Source organism: Tupaia chinensis, unplaced genomic scaffold (genome assembly GCF_000334495.1).
Source record: "Tupaia chinensis unplaced genomic scaffold, TupChi_1.0 Scaffold149780_1, whole genome shotgun sequence".
NCBI lineage: Eukaryota > Metazoa > Chordata > Mammalia > Scandentia > Tupaiidae > Tupaia > Tupaia belangeri.
The window spans coordinates 276,989-299,926 of record NW_006209624.1 but is presented as its reverse complement, the minus strand read 5'-3'; the positions used below and the strand labels follow the sequence as shown (position 1 = coordinate 299,926).

The 22,938-nt window shown below is 36.9% G+C and overlaps 1 protein-coding gene across 1 annotated transcript in view; it reads right to left on the bottom strand.

Annotated features, from left to right (window-relative positions):
- Positions 1–9,084, bottom strand: part of SH3BGRL (SH3 domain binding glutamate rich protein like) — an 82,047-nt gene extending 72,963 nt beyond the window's left edge. Inside the window, exon 1 of the mRNA XM_027769470.1 lies at positions 8,879–9,084. Coding sequence (XP_027625271.1) covers positions 8,879–8,923 — 45 coding nt within the window. The 5' untranslated portion in view covers positions 8,924–9,084. The remainder of the gene's footprint in view (positions 1–8,878) is intronic.
- Positions 9,085–22,938: the final 13,854 nt, after the last annotated feature.

Here is a 22,938-nt window from a genome sequence, read left to right as displayed (position 1 = left end):
TACGTGAGTGATGCAGAAATAATAAATGGACAGAGAGAAAATAAATTTTAAAAATTCATTGGGGATTTTCAAGTAGAAAGATGTAAAAATGCTTATTTGGTTTCATTTTTTCCTATCGCACATATTTACCATCTCTCTTTCACAATTTCCAAAATAATATGTCTTGAATATTTCATCCACTAGTCATTTAGTCCATTTAAAGTTGATTCTATGATGAAATAAAGAATCAATGATGATCTGATAAACCTAGGCTAGGAAATCAGACAAATAGAATGTTTCAATGCAAAGTCTGGTTCATTTAATTCTGCTCTTTCTTAATAGCTCTGGAACAGTGTCATTTTAATTCCTTTCAAATATTTTACATCTCCTTTCCTTTCACCAAATTACTCAAATACTACTGCATATACTATCCTCTTCTTCATTATGCACTCTATTTCTTACTCTCCCAGTCAGGCTGCTGTCCTCACCCTTCCACAGAAACTACTACTTTCAAGATCAGCAATAATTTCCTTATTTTGAATTCAATGATCTTTTACGGCTTACCAGGATTCCTGTATGGTGCTAGCAAAAATGCTCTCTCTCCTCAAAAACTCTTCCCTATCCTGATTCCCATTACAGAACTCTAATCTTTCTTTCTTTCTTTTTTTTTTTCAGGTTTTCTTAAATACCCACAAATTAGTGTTTTTATTGCTGTTATATTCAAGTGCTGAAAACATTTTAAAATATGTACTTTTGTCATACATCTATTAACTATTTCAAGAGACAAAATAGAACAGTATGAATTTCAAAGAATTTTTCACTGATTCAAAATTAAGCATATGGAAATTGAATATAATTATATGAATCCTCCTGTTTCTTTCTGCTCCTGCTCCTTTTACATCCTCCTAAATTCAAAAAGTCACCAAGGTCCTGTCCTTGTCCTCAGCCCTCTTCTTATTGTATCATTCCTACCACTGAGTGAGCTCATTCTTTCTCATAATCTTAAGCATATCTATGTGATGATGCCAATATCTACTCTCTAGGTACCATCTTTCATAAACTCCAGTCATAAATTTCAATTAAAATAGAAACTGCAAATATCCACTTGGATGGCTTGTTTGCACTTGAATTTAAACAGGGTATCCATTCGTGCATCAAAAAATATTTGATGCAATGGTAATGCAACTAACATACATAGGAAGGCCCTAAATTGGTGACCTGAGAGCTGTACACATTGGGCACATGTGCACCCACAATCCTGGCTGGGTGAGTCTCAAGGTGAATCATGGCACAAAGAAGCTACTGAGGATTTCTCTCTCTCTCTCTCTCTCTCTCTCTCTCTCTCTCTCTGTGTGTGTGTGTGTGTGTGTGTGTCTTCTCTCATGGAAGAAATATATATATTTTTTTAAATAGTTATTTATTAAGAAAAGTAGCATGGGGATCAGTAGATGGCATAATGATTATCTCACTGGACTCCCACATGGCCAATCACAGCTCAAGTCCTAGACCCGGAGGCCTGAAACTCACACTGGGCATATGTGTGTGCATACCCAAAATCCCAAGTGGAGAATGGAGGAGAAATCATTCGATGACCACCATGGGGGTGATTTCTGTCTCTCTGTTTCTCTCTCTGTCTCTCTGGTGAGCACACACACCCTATAGCAAAAAATCTCTCTTCAAAAAAAAATATACCATAATACAACTATATTCTGAGTAATAAAAAGTAGAAGGTAGATAAATTGTTACTTATCACTATGTTTAATTTTGAAATAGTACTATTCCTTTTTTCCTATAAGAGGGTGTGCACACACAAGGGAGATAAAGAGAGGGAAAGAAGGAAAGAAAGCACTTCCATGGGGAATAGTCACACACAATCCCTTCTATTCCATCTCTCTCTGTTTTTGGGATTTTAGACAGACAAACCCAGTGTATTTCTCAGCTGCTGGGTCACCCATGTGGAATCTGGCTGCATGAACCAGGCCATAGAGCCAGCCCAAAATAGTACTAATCTAAAGTAGAGTTCTACAAAGTATTTTAACTTTAGATAGCCCATTAGTAGGTGAGGAGAAAAGTTAGAAAATAAACTGTAAAAACACTGGCCTTGTCGCAAAATCTGTTCTGTTAGGTACAGAAATCTGCCTTGTATTACCTGAAACAGTTACTGTGGTAGAGGCAATATATACAGCTCAAGAAAATGTTTAAAAATTATAATACTATTATATACAAAAAATGCAATCATTTTTATTATATGTTTCTATAGAATATGACTCACCATTGATCATATAAAATATCTATACATAGACAATGTGCAAATAACCCAGTGTTTAAGAATAAGTTCTGAAGACAGAACAATCTAGGTTCTAACCCTAGCTCTTTGGTCTCAGGCAATATTCCTGATGTTTCTGGATCTCAGCGATAACTGCCTCCAATTATATAACATGAGTCTAATAGTATTTTACTTCACAGTGTTATTGAAAGGATAAATTAAATGAGGTAATATATAAAAGCACTGGGCACAGTGCCTAACATATATGATGCATAAATAAGTGTGAGCCTTTACAACTATCACCAGAGTCAAATCTTGATTAGTCATGCTGATGAAAGGATAGTGCAAAAAAAAAAAAAAAAAAAAAACCTGGCAGCACCAGATAATTTAAAGTTTTAAAATTTCTTATAATATTTTTAAACATTTGTTTTAATTTTTGCCTGATGTTCTAGCAATCTGCAAAACTTCGAATAAACTAATATATCCAAAATGTGTGAAATGGGTAAGAAAACAATCCCCTTTGCTTAAAATTCTTCTCTGCTGGCCAAGTGTAAAAAAGTCAGCACTATCTTCCAGATGAATAAAAATAGTCTTCATAAATAGTTGTCCCTTCTCTCTCAATATACTTTTGTATAATCTTGGTCTGAATTGGAGGAAGTAATCAAATGCTAGGTTTAAAAGGCCTCCTGGTGGGCTGTAAAGCAGAATTAAAAGCAAACAGATGGTCAAATACTCACCAACAGATTCACTTTTAATTTGTTTAATTTTATGAGTAAGAAATGGAAAATTCACCCTTGGTAATTCAGTTCTAGCAGAAAAATACTCCTGTAAACAACACATGCTTGACTCACTGTGTATATATATATATATAATTAAAAAGATGTTAGAGATTAACCACAGAGATTTGGAACATTTTAGAACAATCCCCTGATTGTGTCTGGGGATTTATAATTTATATTTTTCTCAGGTCAAGTCAGAGGGAGGGTTAACTTTAAGGTTTATCGATCAAAACCTTTACTCGACAAATAAATTAGTCTTTGTGCTAAAGATGAATCTATTTAATCTTTCTTTTCTACCAGATTATGAATCTTATACTAAACTTCTATAGCACATTCTTCCCTACAATCACTCAACTTTTAAATATCTTTTTAAGTGGCAAAGAATCACCATCTTTGACACTTGTGCCTCCCAAACCTCTTTAACTTGGGCCAAATTATTCCAATTATTTTGCTATTATTGCTGTTAAATTTAGGAAATCGGCAATCAAATATTGGGCACCAAGTTGAAGGTACTAATCTTGGGTCTCTGTATTTGCCATGTGAAAACTATTGTTTTCCACTGTTCAGAATCCAAAAAGCATGTTCAGTCATTTAGTGAGTGTTTTTTTATTTCAGTTTACAAATACCTTTAAACTGCATTCAGGGACGGCAGGTGACATGGTGGTTAAGGGCGATAGAGTCCCAACATGGTTGACTGTGGTTCGAGTCTCAAGTCCCTGGATGCTTGCTTTTTTCATTTTTGCTCTCTCTTACTCTCTCTCTCTCGCTCTCTCACTCCCTCACTCTTTTTCCCTCTTTGGTCAAATTAAAATAAATAAAACAAAGTTAAATACAATAATTTTAAAAATAATAATAATGTGCATTCAAACAAACTCTGACCGCTATGACAAAGATCATAACATATATCAAATCAATGTTCAATTTATAAATACAAAGAAGGAAAAGCAAAACATTCTGGAGGCCAGCTGATGGCTGCAGCAGTAGCACAAAATTCTATGCTATTGGGCTGACATAGGAGAGTCCTGGGTTCATGTACTAAAACCACCCTATAAAGACAGGCATGTGCATATATGCCCATGATCCTAGCTGACTATGGCTGGAGGTGGATTACAATAAAGACCCTGTGAGGTGTCTCTCCCTATCTCTTTCTCTGAAGAAATAAATGGATAAATTTGAAAAAGAATTCTGTCACCTACAATGCAATTAACTTGAGAACCACATAAAGAAGAACCATGGCTTGGTGTTCTGTATCCATGTTACAAATGTAAAAAAAAAAAAAAAAAAGACTGACTAGTGACTTGTGATTTGGCAATCAAAAGTGCTCATTGTCCTTATACACTGAGTCTCACCATAGAGGAAAATTATATATATTTAATTTAATATTTAGACAAGTTAAGCTACAACTAGCTTGTTTTAGCACTTTATTTAAAGGATTCATTTGGGACCAGCTGTTAACGTAATGGCTATGTCGCTGAACTCCCATGTAGTCTACCGCAATTTGAGTCCTGGACTCAGTAGCTTAAACTCATGCCGGGCATATGTGTGTGTGTGCCCAAGATCCTGAGAGGAGAATGGAGGTGAACGGATTGCAGCATGGTCATCCCCCAGGGGGTGATTTCTCGCTTTCTGTCTCTCTGTCTCTCTGTCTTTCTGGTGAGTACACGTGCCCTATAGCAAAAACCTCTCCAAAATAAAAATAATAATAATAATAATAATAATATAAAGGATTAATTTTTGCAGATGCTACCCTAAAAATAAAAACTTTAGAAGCAATCTACCTACCACAGCCTTAAAATTTCTATACCATGGCACACATAGAATACACAGAAGCCATGAAATGGAGATCATTACGGATCTAGGGGAAAAGAAGTATGGAAAAAAACAGTTTCAAACCAATTAAAATGATCCAAATTACCCATCCCCATGGCAATTCTGTCCAAAGGTCAATGTTGGTTTTTCTTAAAACTTATACAATTTACTGAGTTACATAGGCTATATGCTTAGTATTCCTTTTCCATTAAATATAAATTTACAAGGCATTACAGTCGTCAGAAACAAACCTGGCTCATACTACTATGTCACAGCAGGTGACGACATGCATGAACAATTCTAACAGGCAAAAAGCAATTCCCACGGACAAAAAGCTTTGGAGCTGCATTCTTGCTAAATGGTTCCCATGAAAAACAGTATTAAGGCCTGAATTTTCATACCTTTACCTATAAAAAGTCATCTTAGGCTTTCCAAAGTGCATGTCTTCTCTACGTACCTGATCTTAGGTGAATAGCCATTTACCCCATCTACTGACATTCATCCTTAGACACACTAACCCTCATCCACACTACTTCCCAGGAAACTCTTCCACTAACAGGATTTGCTCCTTCCTCTCCTTTTTATCTCATTTTCACATTGATCTCTTCATGCTTACTAGCTGCCATTCATCACTGAGAAAATGTATTTCTTAGTGGTTATGCACATGTTCTTGGTATTCAAATGTTTTGTTGTTGGATTGAAGCTCTGTTGCTCACAAGCTCTGTGACCTTGAGAAAGTCATTTAACTTCTCTGAGTATGTATATAAGCTTTCTCTGAAAAACAAGCATAATCATAGTACCTAATTCATAGGACTACTGTCAGTAAAAAAAAATAAGATAGTACCTAACACACTGAAGTGTTCCTAATGGCTATCATTATTATAGCTACTATGAAGAAATCCAATGCAAAGATCAACACACTTGCTTTCATTTCTAAACTTTTGAGAAGTAAGTACTACTTCTCTGTATTGGGGCAGAGTTGAATACAAGTGTGACTTTTTTTTTTTTAATTAGATATGAAGAAAATAGTCTTGGGATACAGACAAAATAAGTTATGATTTTCTTGCCAATTATCACAGGTCTAAATCCTCCTCTGACCAATATATATCCCAGAATGTTAGTTATCTTTATGATAACAATAGTAAGAGTCATAAAAAGTGAGATATTTCTAATCTAAAGCCAAGAAGCTTTTAAATGTTCTTCAGATTGTTAATACTTAGTCACTTATAGGAGTATCTCACCTGGTGCAATCATTAGGTTCCATCACAATGTTTGGCCCCAAATTTTCAAAATCATGTATTAAAAACATGATAGAAAGCCTTTTATTAGAATTATTTAATTTAATTTACTATTATTATTATTATTTTCAATTTAACCAGACAAAGACAAAAAGAGAGAAAGTAAGAAAGCAAGCTGTCAGGTCCAAAACTTGCACAGCAGTGAGCTGTGTGGAGGTCCATTCACCTCAACCATCATGCCACCTGCCAGTCTCGTGATAGCACTCTTAAAGGAATTAGGTATTACAAACTGAAGAGTCCCTTTCTGAAGCATATAATCACCACCCCATTTATGTTACAAAGGAGTTCTGCCTAAAGTGCACTTGCTTTGTACCATTTTAGTATTACTTAAAAATCCTGAAAGATTATAATAAATCAAAGATTTATTTGGGCAATATGCAGAATTTTGATAACAGGTTCACGTGAACTATAATTATTGCAAAAACAGACAAATCTCTAATTAGTCATGAGAAGAAAGTTGAAACAAAACACAAATATCATAAATATCTTTCATTTGCAGGCCAGCAGGTAGCACGGAGGTTAAAGTGCTAGATCCCACATGGCCGACAGCACAGTTTAAGTCTAGACTTTGCAGCTTGAAAATCACGTCAGGCTTGTGTGCATGTATGCCCAATATCTTGAGAGGAGAATGGAAAAGAGATGGTAGCAGGCAAGGATTAGAGGTGGAGGCATTCCCCCTGGGTGGGGGGAGGGTGATTTCTCTCTCTTTTTGGTGTGCCTACCATGCTATAGCAAAACTAAAAAAAAAAATTAAAAAAAAAAAAAAAAAAAAAAAAAAAGATCTGCCATTTGCGTAGTCTTTAACAATAGAAACAATCAAAAAGGAAATAATAGAAAATAGTAAGACTCTTAGAAATTTAGGTCTTAACAAAGAGAGAGGTACAGTTTTTCCTCCTTGAATAGTCATTCTGAAAGCAGTTTCTTCTTAAATCTGCTTTTGGGGGAAGGGTAGATTAGGGAGAAAGCAAAGAATAAATGGCACTATTGAAACTACATGGTCCCTAAAGTGAAAGTAACTGCTTGATCTCTTTCATCTAATTAAAGGTTTAACTAAAGGCATAAGCTGGTCTTTGAAACTTTACAATGGTAGTATGAAATTGAGACTGAGTGACTCAAATTTTACTTTCAACTATCTCAATTAAGATGTATGGGAAATAATATGGCAAGAGGCTAATAAACTGAAAACCAAAGGAAATACAAAAAGTTTTCTTCAACCTAAAATTGCTCAAAAAATGTAAGATTAAGTTTTCTGGTATTTCAAAATTGCCTCAATACACCCACACATGGTGGCCAGAGAAGACGAAGTTCAAAGTTTAAGGTTCTTGTGATTTCACATAACCTTCATTTTTATTCCAAATCTTCTTAGATGTAAATAAACAAACTAAAAAACAAAAACTCATAACAACAACCTGGAATAACTGCTGTACTAAAGTTGAGGAACAGCTAAGGGGGTTCCTATATCCTACAACCTGAACCCACACATTTGCCCTTACCATTGTTGGCTTTGTTCTTGAGTTGTGAAAAAGAGACACTTCAGGACCAGCAGTTGGCATAAAAGCTATGTCACTGGACTCCCATGTAGACAACTGCAGTTAGAGTCCCGGACCTGGTGGCTTAAACTCATGCTGGGTGCGTGTGTGTGCGTGCCCAAGATCCCGAAAGGAGAATGGAGGAGAAGGGATTGCGGCATGGCCATCCCTCCTGGGGGGGTAATTGCTCACTTTCTCTCTGTCTCTCTCTTGTCTTTCTGGTGAAGGCACATGTCCTATAACAAAAAAAAAAAAAAAAAAAAAAAAAAAAAAAAAAAACCTCTCCAAAAATAAAAAGAAAAGGATAAAGAGACACTTCAGTTTATCATGGATGTACCCTCAGCTTTCACCCTGCTTATCCTATAATCCCCTCAGCAGATGAAAAAATTGTTACACTAAATAAGCAGCAAGTGAATCCAAAGGAAGAACATCCTATAATTTGAAGAAGCAGCACCTCAGTAAGCCACTACACAAGAAGCCACTTTTTAGTTCCCTTTCCAGTTCTTAATATATTTGAAACAGTTACGAAATATATTAGAAGTAAAATCTTTAGGAATAAAATAAAAAGTCAAAATAAGGGCTAATATAATATGTACAGGGTGTGGGGGGTAAATACCATATCACATTAAGAGAAAACAACTTTATATCACTGTCCTCAACTTCCCCTTATATTTGGTCTAAGTCTAACAGGCCTGTAAACTGAATTTAAACACCTTCTCCTACACACTCTCAATATAATTCTATTACAGGGGTTTCACTTTCTCAAAACAATCTCAGTGCCTCAGTAGGCCTCCTCGCTCTCCTCATCAGTTACAGCATGTGTACCCCTATCCTTTACAGAAGCACACTTCTCCTTGCCTCAATATTTTGAGCATATATTTGTCAATGCCTGACTCTTGAAACAACAAAGCGTGATTTTACTTGACTTCCTCATGTAACCCTAAAGACCCTATACCATCATCTCTAGCCAAATTCGGTAGCTTTCTTTTTCTTTGAAGGAAAAAGGAGAAATGTGGCCCCAACGTCATAAGGCAAACAAAGCTAAACTCCATGGAAAAATGAAATCAATGCAACAAAGAGAAGAAGGGGGGCTGGGTGGGGGATGCGTGTGCTCTGAAAGAGAAGCTGCCTTAAGAACTTCTGCAATTTAATGGTACTGAGACAGCAGAGGACTAGTGTGTAGAAAAAGAACAAAGGTGGGCTCCCCACACTCCTTACCGCAGTTGAACCAGAGGAAGACGCAATGTATACTTGGATCACCATCCTGTGAAAAGCCGCTCCCGTTGTTTGGATCCTGCAAATGGCTATGGAGCAGCCGCAGCAAGCTGGAATCCAGCTAGAGGAGGGTGGGGGAAGGTGGAAGGGGAATTCACCAGAACCCCGCCTCCGCCTTTAGCTGCTTTCACTCAGAGCGCTGCAGTCCTAGCCCCAAGCTCCGGAAGGCAAAGGCTCGTATATATCATTTCTAATTTTTTTATTTAAGTGGGGAATCTCGAATACCACCGCGAGATTTGTTGAAACATTTATTTTTGACTATTCCATCCTCGAGAAAGGAGAGAGGAGAAGGAGGGGGGAGAAAAAGAAAAGGGAACGCTGAGTCGTATTAGATTGGAATGAAGGACCTTTTTCATGGAGACTACAAGTATTATACATAACTTCCTGCTCAGAAATGAATGCCAATAAGAAGACAGATCTTCCTTGAAAGAGCAAGCTCTATGTTGAATCCAGGCACTAGTAAGAAAACCCCCGTGTTCTCAAAGCGTTGCGCATTTTATGACTCTTGTTATGTTGTGATTTTTCTGTTGTCATCTGGTTGGGAATTGGGCATTGAAGTACTAATCAATGCCAGAGAATTGAAGAAAAGTTTTAGGTTTCCCTAAGCCCAGAAAATACTGGATTGGTTTTCTTTCTGAGTTTTGTGTTTTGTTTAAATAGAAAACCCAGGTTCTTTGGGAACTGGCAGGAGGCCTGATTGGCAAACCCAAGAAGGGAGGAGGAAACTGCAAACAAAAAAAGTTAAGAATACTGGGTACTAAAGTGAGTGATTTTTATTTTGTTTTGTTTTGCTTTATATCTAATCGAGGAAAGGGTATTTGGGGCATATGTTGCAGGAGATGTTGAAATGATTAACAGATGGCTATTTGTAGCTCCCAAGGAAATGAGCAAACAATTATAATGTCCAGAAAGAGGCCATTTACTTCAAAGTGTAGTTTCAAGGTCCCAGATCATGTCAAATGAATAGGGAAAAAAGGGAACTCGCAAAATGAATGAGTGACTTGCAAGATGAATGAGTGGAAACTGAGTCTCCTTTGTCTTCCTTCTCTATCATATGGGTTTACTATCCTTGTGTAGGCTTAATAACTGGAATAGCTTCCTGTTGCCTATCTACAAGTTCACTCTGTCATAAACACCAATTCCAAATTAATCTCTTTGCATGTGAGCCATACAACAACTTCAAAAGGTGGGTACTATTACATCAATCTTACAAAGGAAGAAACCAAAACTCAGAATAAGTAATTCCCAAAGTTGTGTAGTTAGTAAATTCCAGAGTTAGAACTCAAAGTTCCAACCAACTCTGAAGACCACCTTTTTTTTTTTAAATTTTTTTTGTATCATCATTGTAACACACTGCCTGGAACAGGAAGAGTACTTTAAAAAGTTAGCTATTTTTCTTCCTAGAAAAAGTACTTTTGTCTATGTACTAAAGACAATGTAGGTGAAAATACTTAAATAGTTCTCCATTAACTATCAAACCAAACCTGAATTATGTTTCTAAGGGGCCCCCACCATAATCTGGCCCTATACTGTGCATACAATCTTACCCATTGTTCTCCTAAACTAATTTGACTACATTATCATTGTTGATCCTCCATTACAATCACAATTATTCCTGTTTTCGGGCCTTCCTTCTTCCTGTCTTTTCCTTCACCTTTCCTCCAAATCCTCATACCCTTTTCTACCCTTTCCATAAAATAAACCCTTAGCTTTTCTTGACACAACTCAAAATCTTTATCACTGATAAGACAGAACTATGTTAAGGTTATCTAACCACTCATCACTGCCAATATTAGGGCTACTGTATTTGTGCTTCCCAGAGCACAGGACAAGAGAATCTTCTTTCTATTGGGTTGTCTAGTAAGTCATGATGAATTTTTGCATAGAAAAACAGAAAAATACACGTCTTGACTTTCCTGACAAACTAGTAGTTTTGATTTGGCAAAGTGGACATAATCTGCCTAGTACCACCATAGTATGATTCCCTCCCCTGAGTAGTTAACATGAGCTTTATTTAGACCTGTAGTCTCTTTTGAAATTATGAAAATAATAACAATAATAATAATAATAATAATAATAATAATAATAAAGACAAAGAAGGAAAACCTCTTCTGTTTATTTTATATTCCTGTATGGCAAAATTATCTCCAAGGAATTGAATGGCAGGGTTAGCAATGAGTACAGTGGGCTTTATCTGGAACTTTGAGGAAAAGAAGATGACTTCTGATGTTTCTTTCTTTTAAATACAGATGTATTAATTAAGTCAAAATTTCCTCAGTAGATTTTGATTTTTAAACAAAATTTGTTGGTCCTTATTGACAGCCCTTAGGATACATAGGGGGGAGGAGAGAATGTTCATTTCTGCTTCATTTTAATCCATCATAGAGCAGTCCCCAAAACATGTGCTCATATAATTTGACTGAAAAGATTAAAGTCTGATTGAAGTAAGATGGACCAAAGGATTTTCAAATAATATTTGTAACTTATTGCCATAGAAATGTATTTATTTATTAGCCAAATGTTAATACTTTTCAATAATTACAGAATAAATATATGCTGTGTGCAGAAAATTTAGCAATCACTGAAAAGAAGAAATTAACTATAAACCCAGGACCTAGAGATAACCCCTATTAGCATGTTGGCATGTGCCCTTCTAGACTTAGTCAGAGACAGAAACAAGGTTAAAGAAAGTGGCAGGGGTGGACTAGTGAATGTGTTTTAAAAGGTTACTTACCAGGGACCAACAGATGGTGTAATGGTTATGTCGCTGGACTCGCACCTAGTTAACCATAGTTCTAGTACTGGACCTGGCAGCTTGAAACTCACTCCAGGCGCTTGTGCATGCATACACAAAGTCTGAGAGGAGAATGGAAGAGAAGGGATTGTGGCATGGACATTGTCCCGGGGAATCATTTCTCGCTCGCTCTCTCTTTGCCTCTCTCTGTCTCTCCAGTGAGCACATGTGCCCTATAGTAAAAACATACTATTTTATAAATTGTCGTTTTTCTCTTCAAAATATACTTAACATTTTTTCTTATATCAGAAAATAGTTCTACAACATGATCTTGAATGGCTTTACATGATTCAATTTTATAGAAGTTTCAAGTGTTTTAAATGATCTTCTATTATTAAACATTTTGCTTGTTTTCAACTAATACACATTGTAGTTAATGCTGCAATGTATCAATGAGTAAGTTTTTTCCACATCTCTAATAATTTTTTAAAGTTTAGTTAGTTTTTTGTTCATGAGAGAGAGTACATGCATACGTGTGCATGAAAGAGAGAAAGGCACCCCCACTGGGTCCTTTTGCACCAAGATTCCCTACCCATAGCCCTCCAGCTAATCAGGATCTTAGGTGCACATGCCCCTGACATGTTTTCAGATTATTTCAGAATCTGAACCCATGGTCAATCTTACAGCTTCCAGCACTGCGGATCAATATGCTACACCTGTGCCTCCAAGTCTTACTGCTCTCTGATAATTTCTTAGGAATAAATTCCTCAATGTGAACTTGTTGGCAGCCTAGAAAGGCCCTCCAGCTTATTGTTACACTGCTATAATTAGAGCCCACTATTGCCCTGGTCTAGAGTGGGAGGAGAATGTTGATTTCACTAAGAATTAGCTGCTATTATCTCAATCACAAGAGCTGTGTTGTAGAGGTGTGAGTTGAGGCCTTGTGGCAACAGTTACAGAGAATGGAGGTTGAGGATAGCTTTTAGCAACTGTTACTCCCCTCTTCTTACTCCTCATCTCTTGATTTTAAGACCCTAACATTCTTCATTTTTTTGAGACGGGAGATCTACCTCCCTGACCTATATCCCCTTTAATGGACTAGATACTCATGCTGGTAATGGTGTCAGCATGAGTAAAACACCCTCCCAAATATGCATTTTGGTGCAGATTACTGAACTGGAAGGTATAGGACAGTTTCAGTAAGCTGAACATACAGCAGTAGAATTAGGATGTATAGTGTGGGCATATGTGAACAGAACAAATAAGAAGGCCACAGAATTGAGGATTGCTCACAGGGAAAGTTCCATACAAGTCCAGCAATCTTATGGATCATACATATGGCATAGGACTAGAAGTATTATAGAATATATCTCCCATTCAGAAATTGTACCTCAGATTTTAATCACCATCTTTCTCCTCCCAAACCTTTTCACTGTACTCACTGGAGATTCCATCATCACTTTATGATGAGAAAATCTCCTTTATCTTCAGTCTTTTATCTGAATGTTCTTTTCACCTTCTTGCCCTAACTGATACTTGTTTTTTTGTTTGTTTGTTTGTTTTTTGAGAGGTTTTTGCTATAGGGCGCATGTGCTTGCAGAAAGACAGAGAGAAACAGAGAGACAGAAAATGAGAAATCGACAGAGAGCAACAGAGAGACAGAAAATGAGAAATCCCCCCCCAGGGGGGATGGCCACGCCACAGTCCCTTCTCCTCCATTCTCCTCTCGGGATCTTGGGCACGCATGCACACGCACCCAGCATGAGTTTAAGCCGGTGGGTCTGGGACTCGAACCACCCAGAGACATAACCATTACGCTAACTGCTGGTCCCAACTGATACTTGTTTCTTCTTATTTAGTGAAGGCTGCTTATGTTCTCATACCCTACTCAGGATTAAGAGTCTCCAGTTAGATTACCTTCATTCCCTGTGCCAAATGAAGCTGTATTTTCACGCTCAGCAAATGCATCCTGGGCAGAAGCAGCACTAACTCATCACTAAGCCTTCTGGAGTTGTAATCTATTTCCTTTTCTTACTCTGGTAAGTCCCCACTTTCTTGTTTAAGCCTTTGATATTTTTAAGAAGATCTTGTGAAGTACCTTCCAAAATTTTATATTGCCTTTAGCAAGAGAGTTGTTCCAGATCACCTAGTTTACCATTGCCAGAAGCAGAAGATTTCTTCTACTTTTAAACTTTTAAGAAGTTAAAAAAATTGGGGCCAGCAGGTGGCATATCAGTTATGTTGCTGGACTCCCACATGGCCGATTGCAGTTCGAGTCCCAGATCTGGAGGTTGAAACTCATGCTGGGTATGTATGGTTGTATGCCCAAAGTCTCAGGAGGTAAATGGAGAAGGGATTGCAGTGTGGCCATCCCCCTGAGGGTAATTTCTCACTTTCTGTCTCTCTCTTTCTGTTTCTCCAGAAATCATATGTGCCATATAGCAAAAATCTCTCTCCAGAACAAAAGAATGTCAAAACATTATTTGTCTACATGCCACATATAAAAAGATTATAAAACTACAATTAAGAAATGTTTAATGAAATATATACAGCATGTTATCATGTCAACCATAGTAGGAATTTAGAATTTTATTTTATTTGAAAACAATGTGAAGTTCAAATTTTTTCCCCCTTTACATCAGCAGAATTCCCAAGTAGGGGTTGGGTGGTGACATAGGGATGTAACACTCTAGGCCAGCCAGTGGCATGGTGGTGGAGAGAGCTGGATCTGACATGTCCAACTGTGTAATTCAAGTTATGGACCCAGCAGCTTGAAAAACACAGGCATATGAACATGTTTGCTCAGGGTCCTGAGCGGAGAATGGAAGAGAAGGGATAGCTGTGTGGCCTTCCCACTGGGGTGTACTTTCTCTGTCTCCTCATTCCCATAAGCACAGGAGTGTATAGCAAATTAAAACAAACAAACAAGAAACAAAGTGATATTGTGAAGCAGACTCACATGAGAAGGTTCCAGGTTCACATCTGGAGACCTCTTTGAGTATCCTGGGCATGTATGTGTACATCCATGATCTGGGGCTGGAGGTAGAATGCAGTATTGTGAGCTCCGCTGAAGACTGTCTGTGTCTCTCTTTCTCTTTCTCTCTGACACATGGAAGAAAGAAAGAAACTTTAAAAAATATGTTTATGAGCCAGCCCTGCAGTGTTTAAGTGTTGTGTATTGGGAGTCAGAATAATGGCTGACCACAGTTTCAGTCCCTGCCCCAGTAGCTCGAAAGGCATGCAGAATATGTATGTATAGGTGCCCCAAATCCTTTCAGGATGGAGAAATGGAGGAAAAAGAATTGTGGCAAGACTATGCCCTGGGAATGGAGAGGGGTGCTTTCTCTTCTTCTAGCGAGTACATACACCCTGTGGCAATACAAAAAAATAAAAATACATATGTTTTTTAAGAAAGAATTCTCAAGTATACATAATGACTTCAGAGAACTGTCAAACATAATTTAATACATTGCTAGTGGCTAAAAATGTTTCAATTTAAAGACAAAGTTATAAAATATTAATATGTTTATTTAATATTTGTATTTAAGTAGGATTGTAGGTACACTTGCATTTTTATGTTTGATATACTGTGGAGTAGTATTTCCAAAATAGGAATGCCTGAAGTTTTGATGTTCTTCAAACAACCTTGATTGTTTGAAGAATCACCACCACCACTCAGTAATACCCTGGTGCCCACCTCTCTGAATGCTTTGGTGTATGGGAGACCAGGAATATAACATTTTACCTCTCAGTGAATAAATATTAAATTCACACACTAATTGATTTTTTACACTTTTAAAGACTTAAAGTTGTTCTTCCCAGGTGTCAGCAGAGGGAAATATAGGCAGTGGAGATAGAGTAGGATAGATAACAGTGTTTTGCTTAGGAGTTCTAAGCCTATTGTCATATGCTATATGGTGATGTGACTTAGCAGGAAGCAACTTTAGTACTCTGTGCCAATAGGTGTTTTGAAGTATTGAGTTCAGAGTTTTGATTGCACCCAAGACTTTATGTACATCGTTAGAGCCACTAGAGGGCGATATTCACCTATGGAAAATAAGCGTGCTCTGCTTGGAAAAGCAAGACATAATTTTTATCAACTCTATACAGAGTTCTAGCAGAAGGAGAGAATGTCATTTCTTCTATTGTTTCTGAACAGTAATAACAAGAGGTCTTAGGGAACAAAACGACAGGACTCCAGGCAAGAGCAAGAACTATTTCCAAAACCATCCAATATGTAGAGTAAGAATTGTTGTTTCATTAGATACTGATTTCAGAAGAAAAGTGACAACTCGGTTATCATTATGAAGAGATGTAATAAGTTTACGGTAAGGACCAGCAGATGGCCTGACAGTTATGTCACTGCACTCCCACAACCACGCTTTGAGTCCTGGACCCAGTGACTTAAAACTCATGACAGGCGTGTGTGCATGCCCAAAATCCCGAAAGAAGAATGAAGGAGAAGGGATTGCGGTGTGGCTATTCCCCGCTGAGGAGGTGATTTTTCTCTTTCTATCTCTCCAGTGAGCGCACGTGCCCTATAGCAAACATCTCTAAAAAATAAATAAATAAATAAATAAAAATAAAGCTAGAGTAGAGGGGAGTTTGTCAGGTATAATTTCTCCCAAAAAGATGTCAGCTTTAAGATCTCTCTGTCTCCCTCCTCTCTCTCTCTGTCTTTCTCTTATACACGCACACACACACACACACACACACACACACACACACACAATTTATAAAATTATAAACTCAAAAAGAACCTGTTAACTCTGTAGCCTTCCCTCAAATCCTACCAATAGCACCATCAAGCAATTACTAGGAATTACTTGGGAACATCACCAGTTACAGTGAATTCGCAATTCCTGAGGTATCCTTATTCCATTTTTGATCAGCTCAAAACATTTGAATTTTTTTTCTAAGACTGAGCTAAAATGTGGGTTTTTTTAAATATTTCTTTTATACTGATAATTCTCAGTTATAAACTCAGCTGTCTTTGATAGAGGCCTTCTCTTCTCTCATTTTCAGGTGCTCTAACCATCATGCATATGCTATGACCTCTAGAGGTTTCTCCTTGAAATATGTTTCAATTTGTCAATTTCTCTCTTCAGTAAAAGGTGGTCCCTAGAACTGAATGTCATAAACCAAGGACAGTGTGACTAGTATTGCACAGAGTAGTGTGAGATCCTCATTCTGGACCCTGTTTCTCTTTTAACCCTTCTATTTGGTGTGGAATGACACCTCATTGTAGTTTAAATTAACATTTACCTGATCGATAAAAAAACTGTACACCTAGTGGAAAAACTGAAATTAAAACCTGAGTTTATTTTGGTGCCAAAATTTTGAAATTCCTGCATTTTTTTCATAATATGGATTTTCCATGAACTTTTGGAAGACCCATGATCCTTCCCCCTACATTTATTGATATTTAGAAATTTTCATTTGTGTAATATCTGTTCAGAACTTTTGCCCATTTTTCTATTTGCATTTCTTTCTTTCTTTCTGTTCCTAGTAGCAGCCTTTTATCCCTTACACATTACAAATAACTCCATCTAGCCTAAGACCAGTATTTTTACTTTTTTAATGATGTCATTTTATGAACAATGACTCTTAATTTTAAGTTAGTCAGATATATCATTTTTTTCCTTTTATGATTAGTGCCTTTCATTTGTTCAAGATGTCTTTCCAAACTCTGAAGATACAAAGATGTTCTCTTACATTCATTTAATAAAAGGTTTATTGTGATGCTTTTTACTTGTAGCTATAACGTCTGCTTAGAACTGATTGTGTGTAAGATTTGAAATATCTTACAAATGAGGGTCAAGTTTAATTTTGTTTCCAAATAGATATCCAATTATTCCAACACTAGTAATTGAAAAAAATATAATTAACTGCTTTGTAATACAGTATCTTTGTCAAAGATAAAGCATAGGTTGTTTTCCAATATTTTTATTCTGTTCTGTTGGTCTATTTGTCTATCCTTGTGCTACTAGCACACCACACAGTCCTAATTACCATAAATTTAAATATCTTAAAATTTGATACTAAAAGCTCTTCTACTTTAGTCTTCTTCATCAAGTTTTCTGACTGTTCATGCCTTTTATATTTCCTATAAAATGGAATGTTTCTAGCTGCAGTATAGCAATATCAATACAATTGATTTTTATATAGTGACCTATTATCCAGGAATTTTTTTACACTCATATGTTGATATTAATGATTTAGTTGTGTTTTTTTTTGTATTTTATTTTTACATAATTGTAAAAATTACAGTTCTATTTTCCTTTCTAATCTTGTACCTTTTATTTATTTAAATTTCCTTTATTGCAATGACACCTTTAAAACACTCATTTCACTTACAATTGCTGTGTAACGAACAACTCTGATGTGAAAAAAACACTTCGGGCCAGTCAGTAGTGTGGTTGTTAAGGCGACTGAATCCCAGATGGCCCACTGAGTGGTTCAAGTCCCAGACCCAGCAGCTTGAAAAACATGCCTAACATGTGGGCATGTATGCCCCAAATCCCTAGAGGTAGATGGAAGACAAGGAATTGTAGTGTGGCCATCCCCCAAGGGGGATGCTTTCTCACTTTCCCCCTCTCTCTTCCTCTCTCTGTTTCTCTCTGGTGAGAACAGGGCCCTGTAACAAGTTTAAAAAAAAAAAAAGAAGAAGAAGAAGGAAAGAAAAGAAGAGAAGAGAAGAGAAGAGAAGAGAAGAGAAGAGAAGAGAAGAGTAGAGAAGAAAAGAGAAGAAACAACCATTTCATTATGCTCAGACTCTGTCATTCAGAAATTCAGCCAGAGTACAGTGGTAACTACCTGTCTTTTTTCTACTATAACTGGGCCTCAGCTGGAAAGCCTTGAAGGCTGTAAGTCACTTGATGGCTAGAGGTTGAAACCATCTAAATCTTCTTTATTCATGTGTCTTGTGCCTGAGTTGGGATGATTCGAACACGCTCAACTGTAAATTTTTTTCTGGAGTGCCTCCACATGGCCTCCCCATGTGTCTTGGGCTTTGTCATGACATGGCAGCCTCAGATAGTTGATTTTCTTATACTGCAACTCAGAACCCAGTAAACAAGGCAGAAAGTATGCCACCTTTTATGAGCTTACACCAGAAGTCACATAGGTTCACTTCTCTGAAGAGCGATAGCCCAAAACAGGAATATAAGATTTGAACAGATCCTAAAGGGCCCTTTAAGGTGACTTAGAACTGCTTCAAAAGAAAAAATAATTCATCTGTAAAATAAAATAACATCACCTGGGGCCTCATTATTACTACAATATTTTCATCTTAAAGTCTAATGCTCCATCAAAAATAATCTAACTTAAAAAGAGAAATATGCGACTGAGAACCCAAAACAAAGAGAAAATTATAAAAAGCAACTGAGAAATAAAAAGACATATTATTATCAAAGGAACAATAGGTCTTATTACTAAATTCCCACCAGGAGATAATGGGAGACAGAAAATGATGGATAGGTAACTTCAGTGTACTGAAAGAACAAAATTTGTCAATATAGAAGTCTAAAGCCAACAAAAGTATCTCTTCTAAACTAATGTGAAATAAAGGCATTTTCAGACAAACAAAACAGAATTTTTCACCAGAACTCCCACCTTAATTGAGATACTCAAAGATGTATTTCAGACAAAATAAGATAACATAGATGAAAGATGAAAGCAGAAAGTTGCAGCAAAGAGTAAAGAGCCATAGATATGGTAAATATTTGAGTAAATTTGAAATGAATAAGGAAATGAATTCTGAGTTTAATATATGTATAGAAGTAAATGAGAAAATTTTTAAATTGTGTATGTAATTAAAAATCTTCCCACAAGATGAAGTATAGGCCTAGGTAGTTTCATTGGCAAATTCTACCAGACATTTAAGGAATAAATAATACCAATTTTACCAATATACTTATAGATAATCTAAGAAAAGAGATATTTTTCCAGATATTTTATAGTGAAAGAAAAGAAATCCACAGACCAATCTTACTTTTGAAAAATAGAAGCAAATTAAGTCCAGTTGTATATGAAGAAGCTAATACTTTGGGTAAATTTGAGTATTCTGTTTTTTTTTTAAGAATTATTTTACTTTATTTATTTATTTATTTATTTTTATTTTATTTTGACCAGAGAGAGACAGAACAAAAGAGAGAGAGAAGGAAAGTGAGAAAGCAAGCTACCAGGTCCGGGACTGGAACTGCAGTTGGCCATGTGGGAATCCAGTGCCCTTAACCACCATGTCACATTTCAGCCCTTATTCTAACTATTAAACAGAACACTGTACATTTATTAATCTCAGGGGATGAATCTAATCACTTCCGTTCATTGTATTTTAGTATCAGAGCCATGAAGGATAATACAGTGCAGTCACACACAGGACGGTACAACACTTTACTTACGTAGAGAAGACACAGAGCCACAGAGCAAGATCAGCTTCGGTAGCATGTGTTGATCCCCTCTCCTTGCAACCCCAGAGCTCCAGGTTTCCCCTGATAGCCAATTCTGGGCAATTAGCTAAGCACACCTATCTTGACCATCAGAGGAAGGACACTTGCTCCTTATGCTGACATAGTAAAAGTGGAGGGCACGCTTCGGAACTACTGATGCATATACTTAGCAGAACAAAGGAACACCTATTGAATCTGAAACAAAGAAAAATATTTCCATTAAGGTGATAAGCCCAGAAGAGTTTGTGGGCTTTTGTTTTGTTTTGTTTTGTTTTTATCTCTTTTAAGGAAATGTTATAGTCCCAAGGCTTATTCTTACTGGAGGAGGAGGGGATGGAAAGACTGCATGCATGAGACTGCCTCTCACAATACTAAAAATTCAGAGTTGATTCAACATTTGAAATATAATGTAAATCACCTCATTAACTGAATGAAGGAGAAAAAGTATGACCATCTCAGTAGATGCAAAAAGGTAATTTGATAAATTCAGCATCATTTCATGATTAAAAAATAGCAAATCAGACATAAAGTGAAACTTCTTTAATCTGATAAAAGATGTATATGAAAACCTAATGTAAATACCGTACTTAATGACAAAGTACTAAAGTTTTTCCTATGAGAATGAGAATGAAACATGAATACCTATTATTACCTCTTCTATTCAACATTGTGCTAGAAATTCTAGCCAATACAATAAGGCAAGAAAAACAAAATAAAAGCATGGAGCCAGTCAGTAGTGTTATGGTTAAAGCAGCTGGAACCCACATGGCAGACTGGGTTCCAGTCCTAGACTTGGCCACTTGAAAAACACACAGGACATGTGTGTGATCCTGTCCAACATCATGACAGGAGGGAGAAACAGAAGAGAGGGGATTGTAGCTTGACCATCTCCTACTGTGACCATCCCTCACAGTGGGGGGGAGGTCAAAACAGTGTGGTACTGGCAAAAGAATGGACAAATAGATCAGTGGAAAAGAATAGAGAGCCTAGAAATAGACCCACATAAATATAGTCAATTGACCTTTGACAAAAGATCAAAAGAAATACAATAAATAAGTCATTTGAACAAATATTATTAAAAAGCAGCTGGATACCCACATGCAAGTTAATGAATGTAAACATGAAACTTTATGCTTTTCATAAAAATTAACTCTAAATGAATCACAGAACTGAATGTAAAATATAATTCCAGGAACATAAAGTAGGATATAGGGTATACTGGTAATCTAGGGTGTGATCATTATTTTTATTTACAACACCAAAGGTGTGATCCATGAGAGAAAGAATTCATAAACTAGACATTAGTAATTCAAACGTTTCTGCTCTGCAAAAGATACCGTCAGTCAAGAGAATAAAAAGAAGTCATAGACAGGGTGAAAATATTTGCAAAATACAAAATATTTGATAAAGAACTTTTTTTTGAGAGATTTTCTTTGCTATAGGGCACATGCACTTGCCAGAAAGACAAAGAGAGACAGAGAGACAGAAAGCGAGAAATCACCACCCAGGGCAGGAGGCCACACCACAATCCCTTCTCTGTTCTCCTCTCGGGATCTTGGGCATGCACACACACGCACCCAGCATGAGTTTAAGCCACCGTGTCTGGGACCCAAACTGTGGTTGACTACATGGGAGTCCAGCAACATAGCCGCTATGCCAACTGCTGGTCTCATAACTAAAAAATTATTAAGACTCAACATTAAGAAAAAAAATTTAAATAAGTCAAAGACCTTAATACACATTAGGTCAAAGAAGATACATGTAAATATATGGAAAGATGCCTCTCATCATATGCCTTCAGGAAATGTAAATTAAAACAAAAATGAGATACTATGTCACACTTTTTAGAATGACAAAAATCCAGAACTCTGACAATACCAAATGCTAGCAAGGATATGAATAAATGGTATGAACCAACAAGAATTTTCATTCATCGCTGGGAATGAAAAATAGAACAGCCACATTGGAAGACAGTTTGGCATTTTTTCACAAAACTAAATACCCTCATACCATATGATCCAGTAATTGTGCTCCTTGGTATTTACCCAAATGAGTTGGAAATATATGTATGGAAACCAGCAGATAGTGTAATGGTTACGTTGCTGGACTCCCACATGGCTGACCGTGGTTTAAGTCCCAGACATATTAGCTCAAAAATCACGCTGGGCACATGTGCATGCATGCCCAAAATCCTGAGAGGAGAATGGAGAAGATGGGATTGCAGCATAGCCATTCCCCTGGAGGGTGATTTCTTGCTTTCTGTCCCTCTGTCTTTCTTTGTCCTTCTAGTGAGTACACATGCCCTATAGCAAATCTCTCCAAAAAGAAAGAAAGAAAATTTATGTACTAAACAACCTGCATGTGGTTAAGGCACTGGACTCCCACATGACCAACAGCAGTTCAAGTCCCAGACCTGGCAGCTTGCTCTCTCACTTTCTCTCTCTCTCCCCTCACCTCCTCCTCTGGTGAGTGCGCATATTCTGTACAATTTTTTAAAAAAAATATAATGATGGGACCAGCAGATGGCATAATGGTTACATTGCTGGACTCCCCATTGTCAACCACAGTTTGAGCCTTTAACCTGGTGGCTGAAAACTCATGCTGGGCATGTGTGCATGCATGCCCAAGATCCCAAGAGGAGGATGGAGAAAGGATTAATGTGTTGCGATCCCCCATGGGGGGGCGGCACTGATTTCTCACTTTCTGTGTCTCTGTCTCTCTCTGGCAAGCACAAACGCCTTATAGCAAAAATCTCTAAAAATAAAAAAGTGATGATGATGAAATAAGAATTAAATAATTCTAAAAAAAAAAAAAAAAAA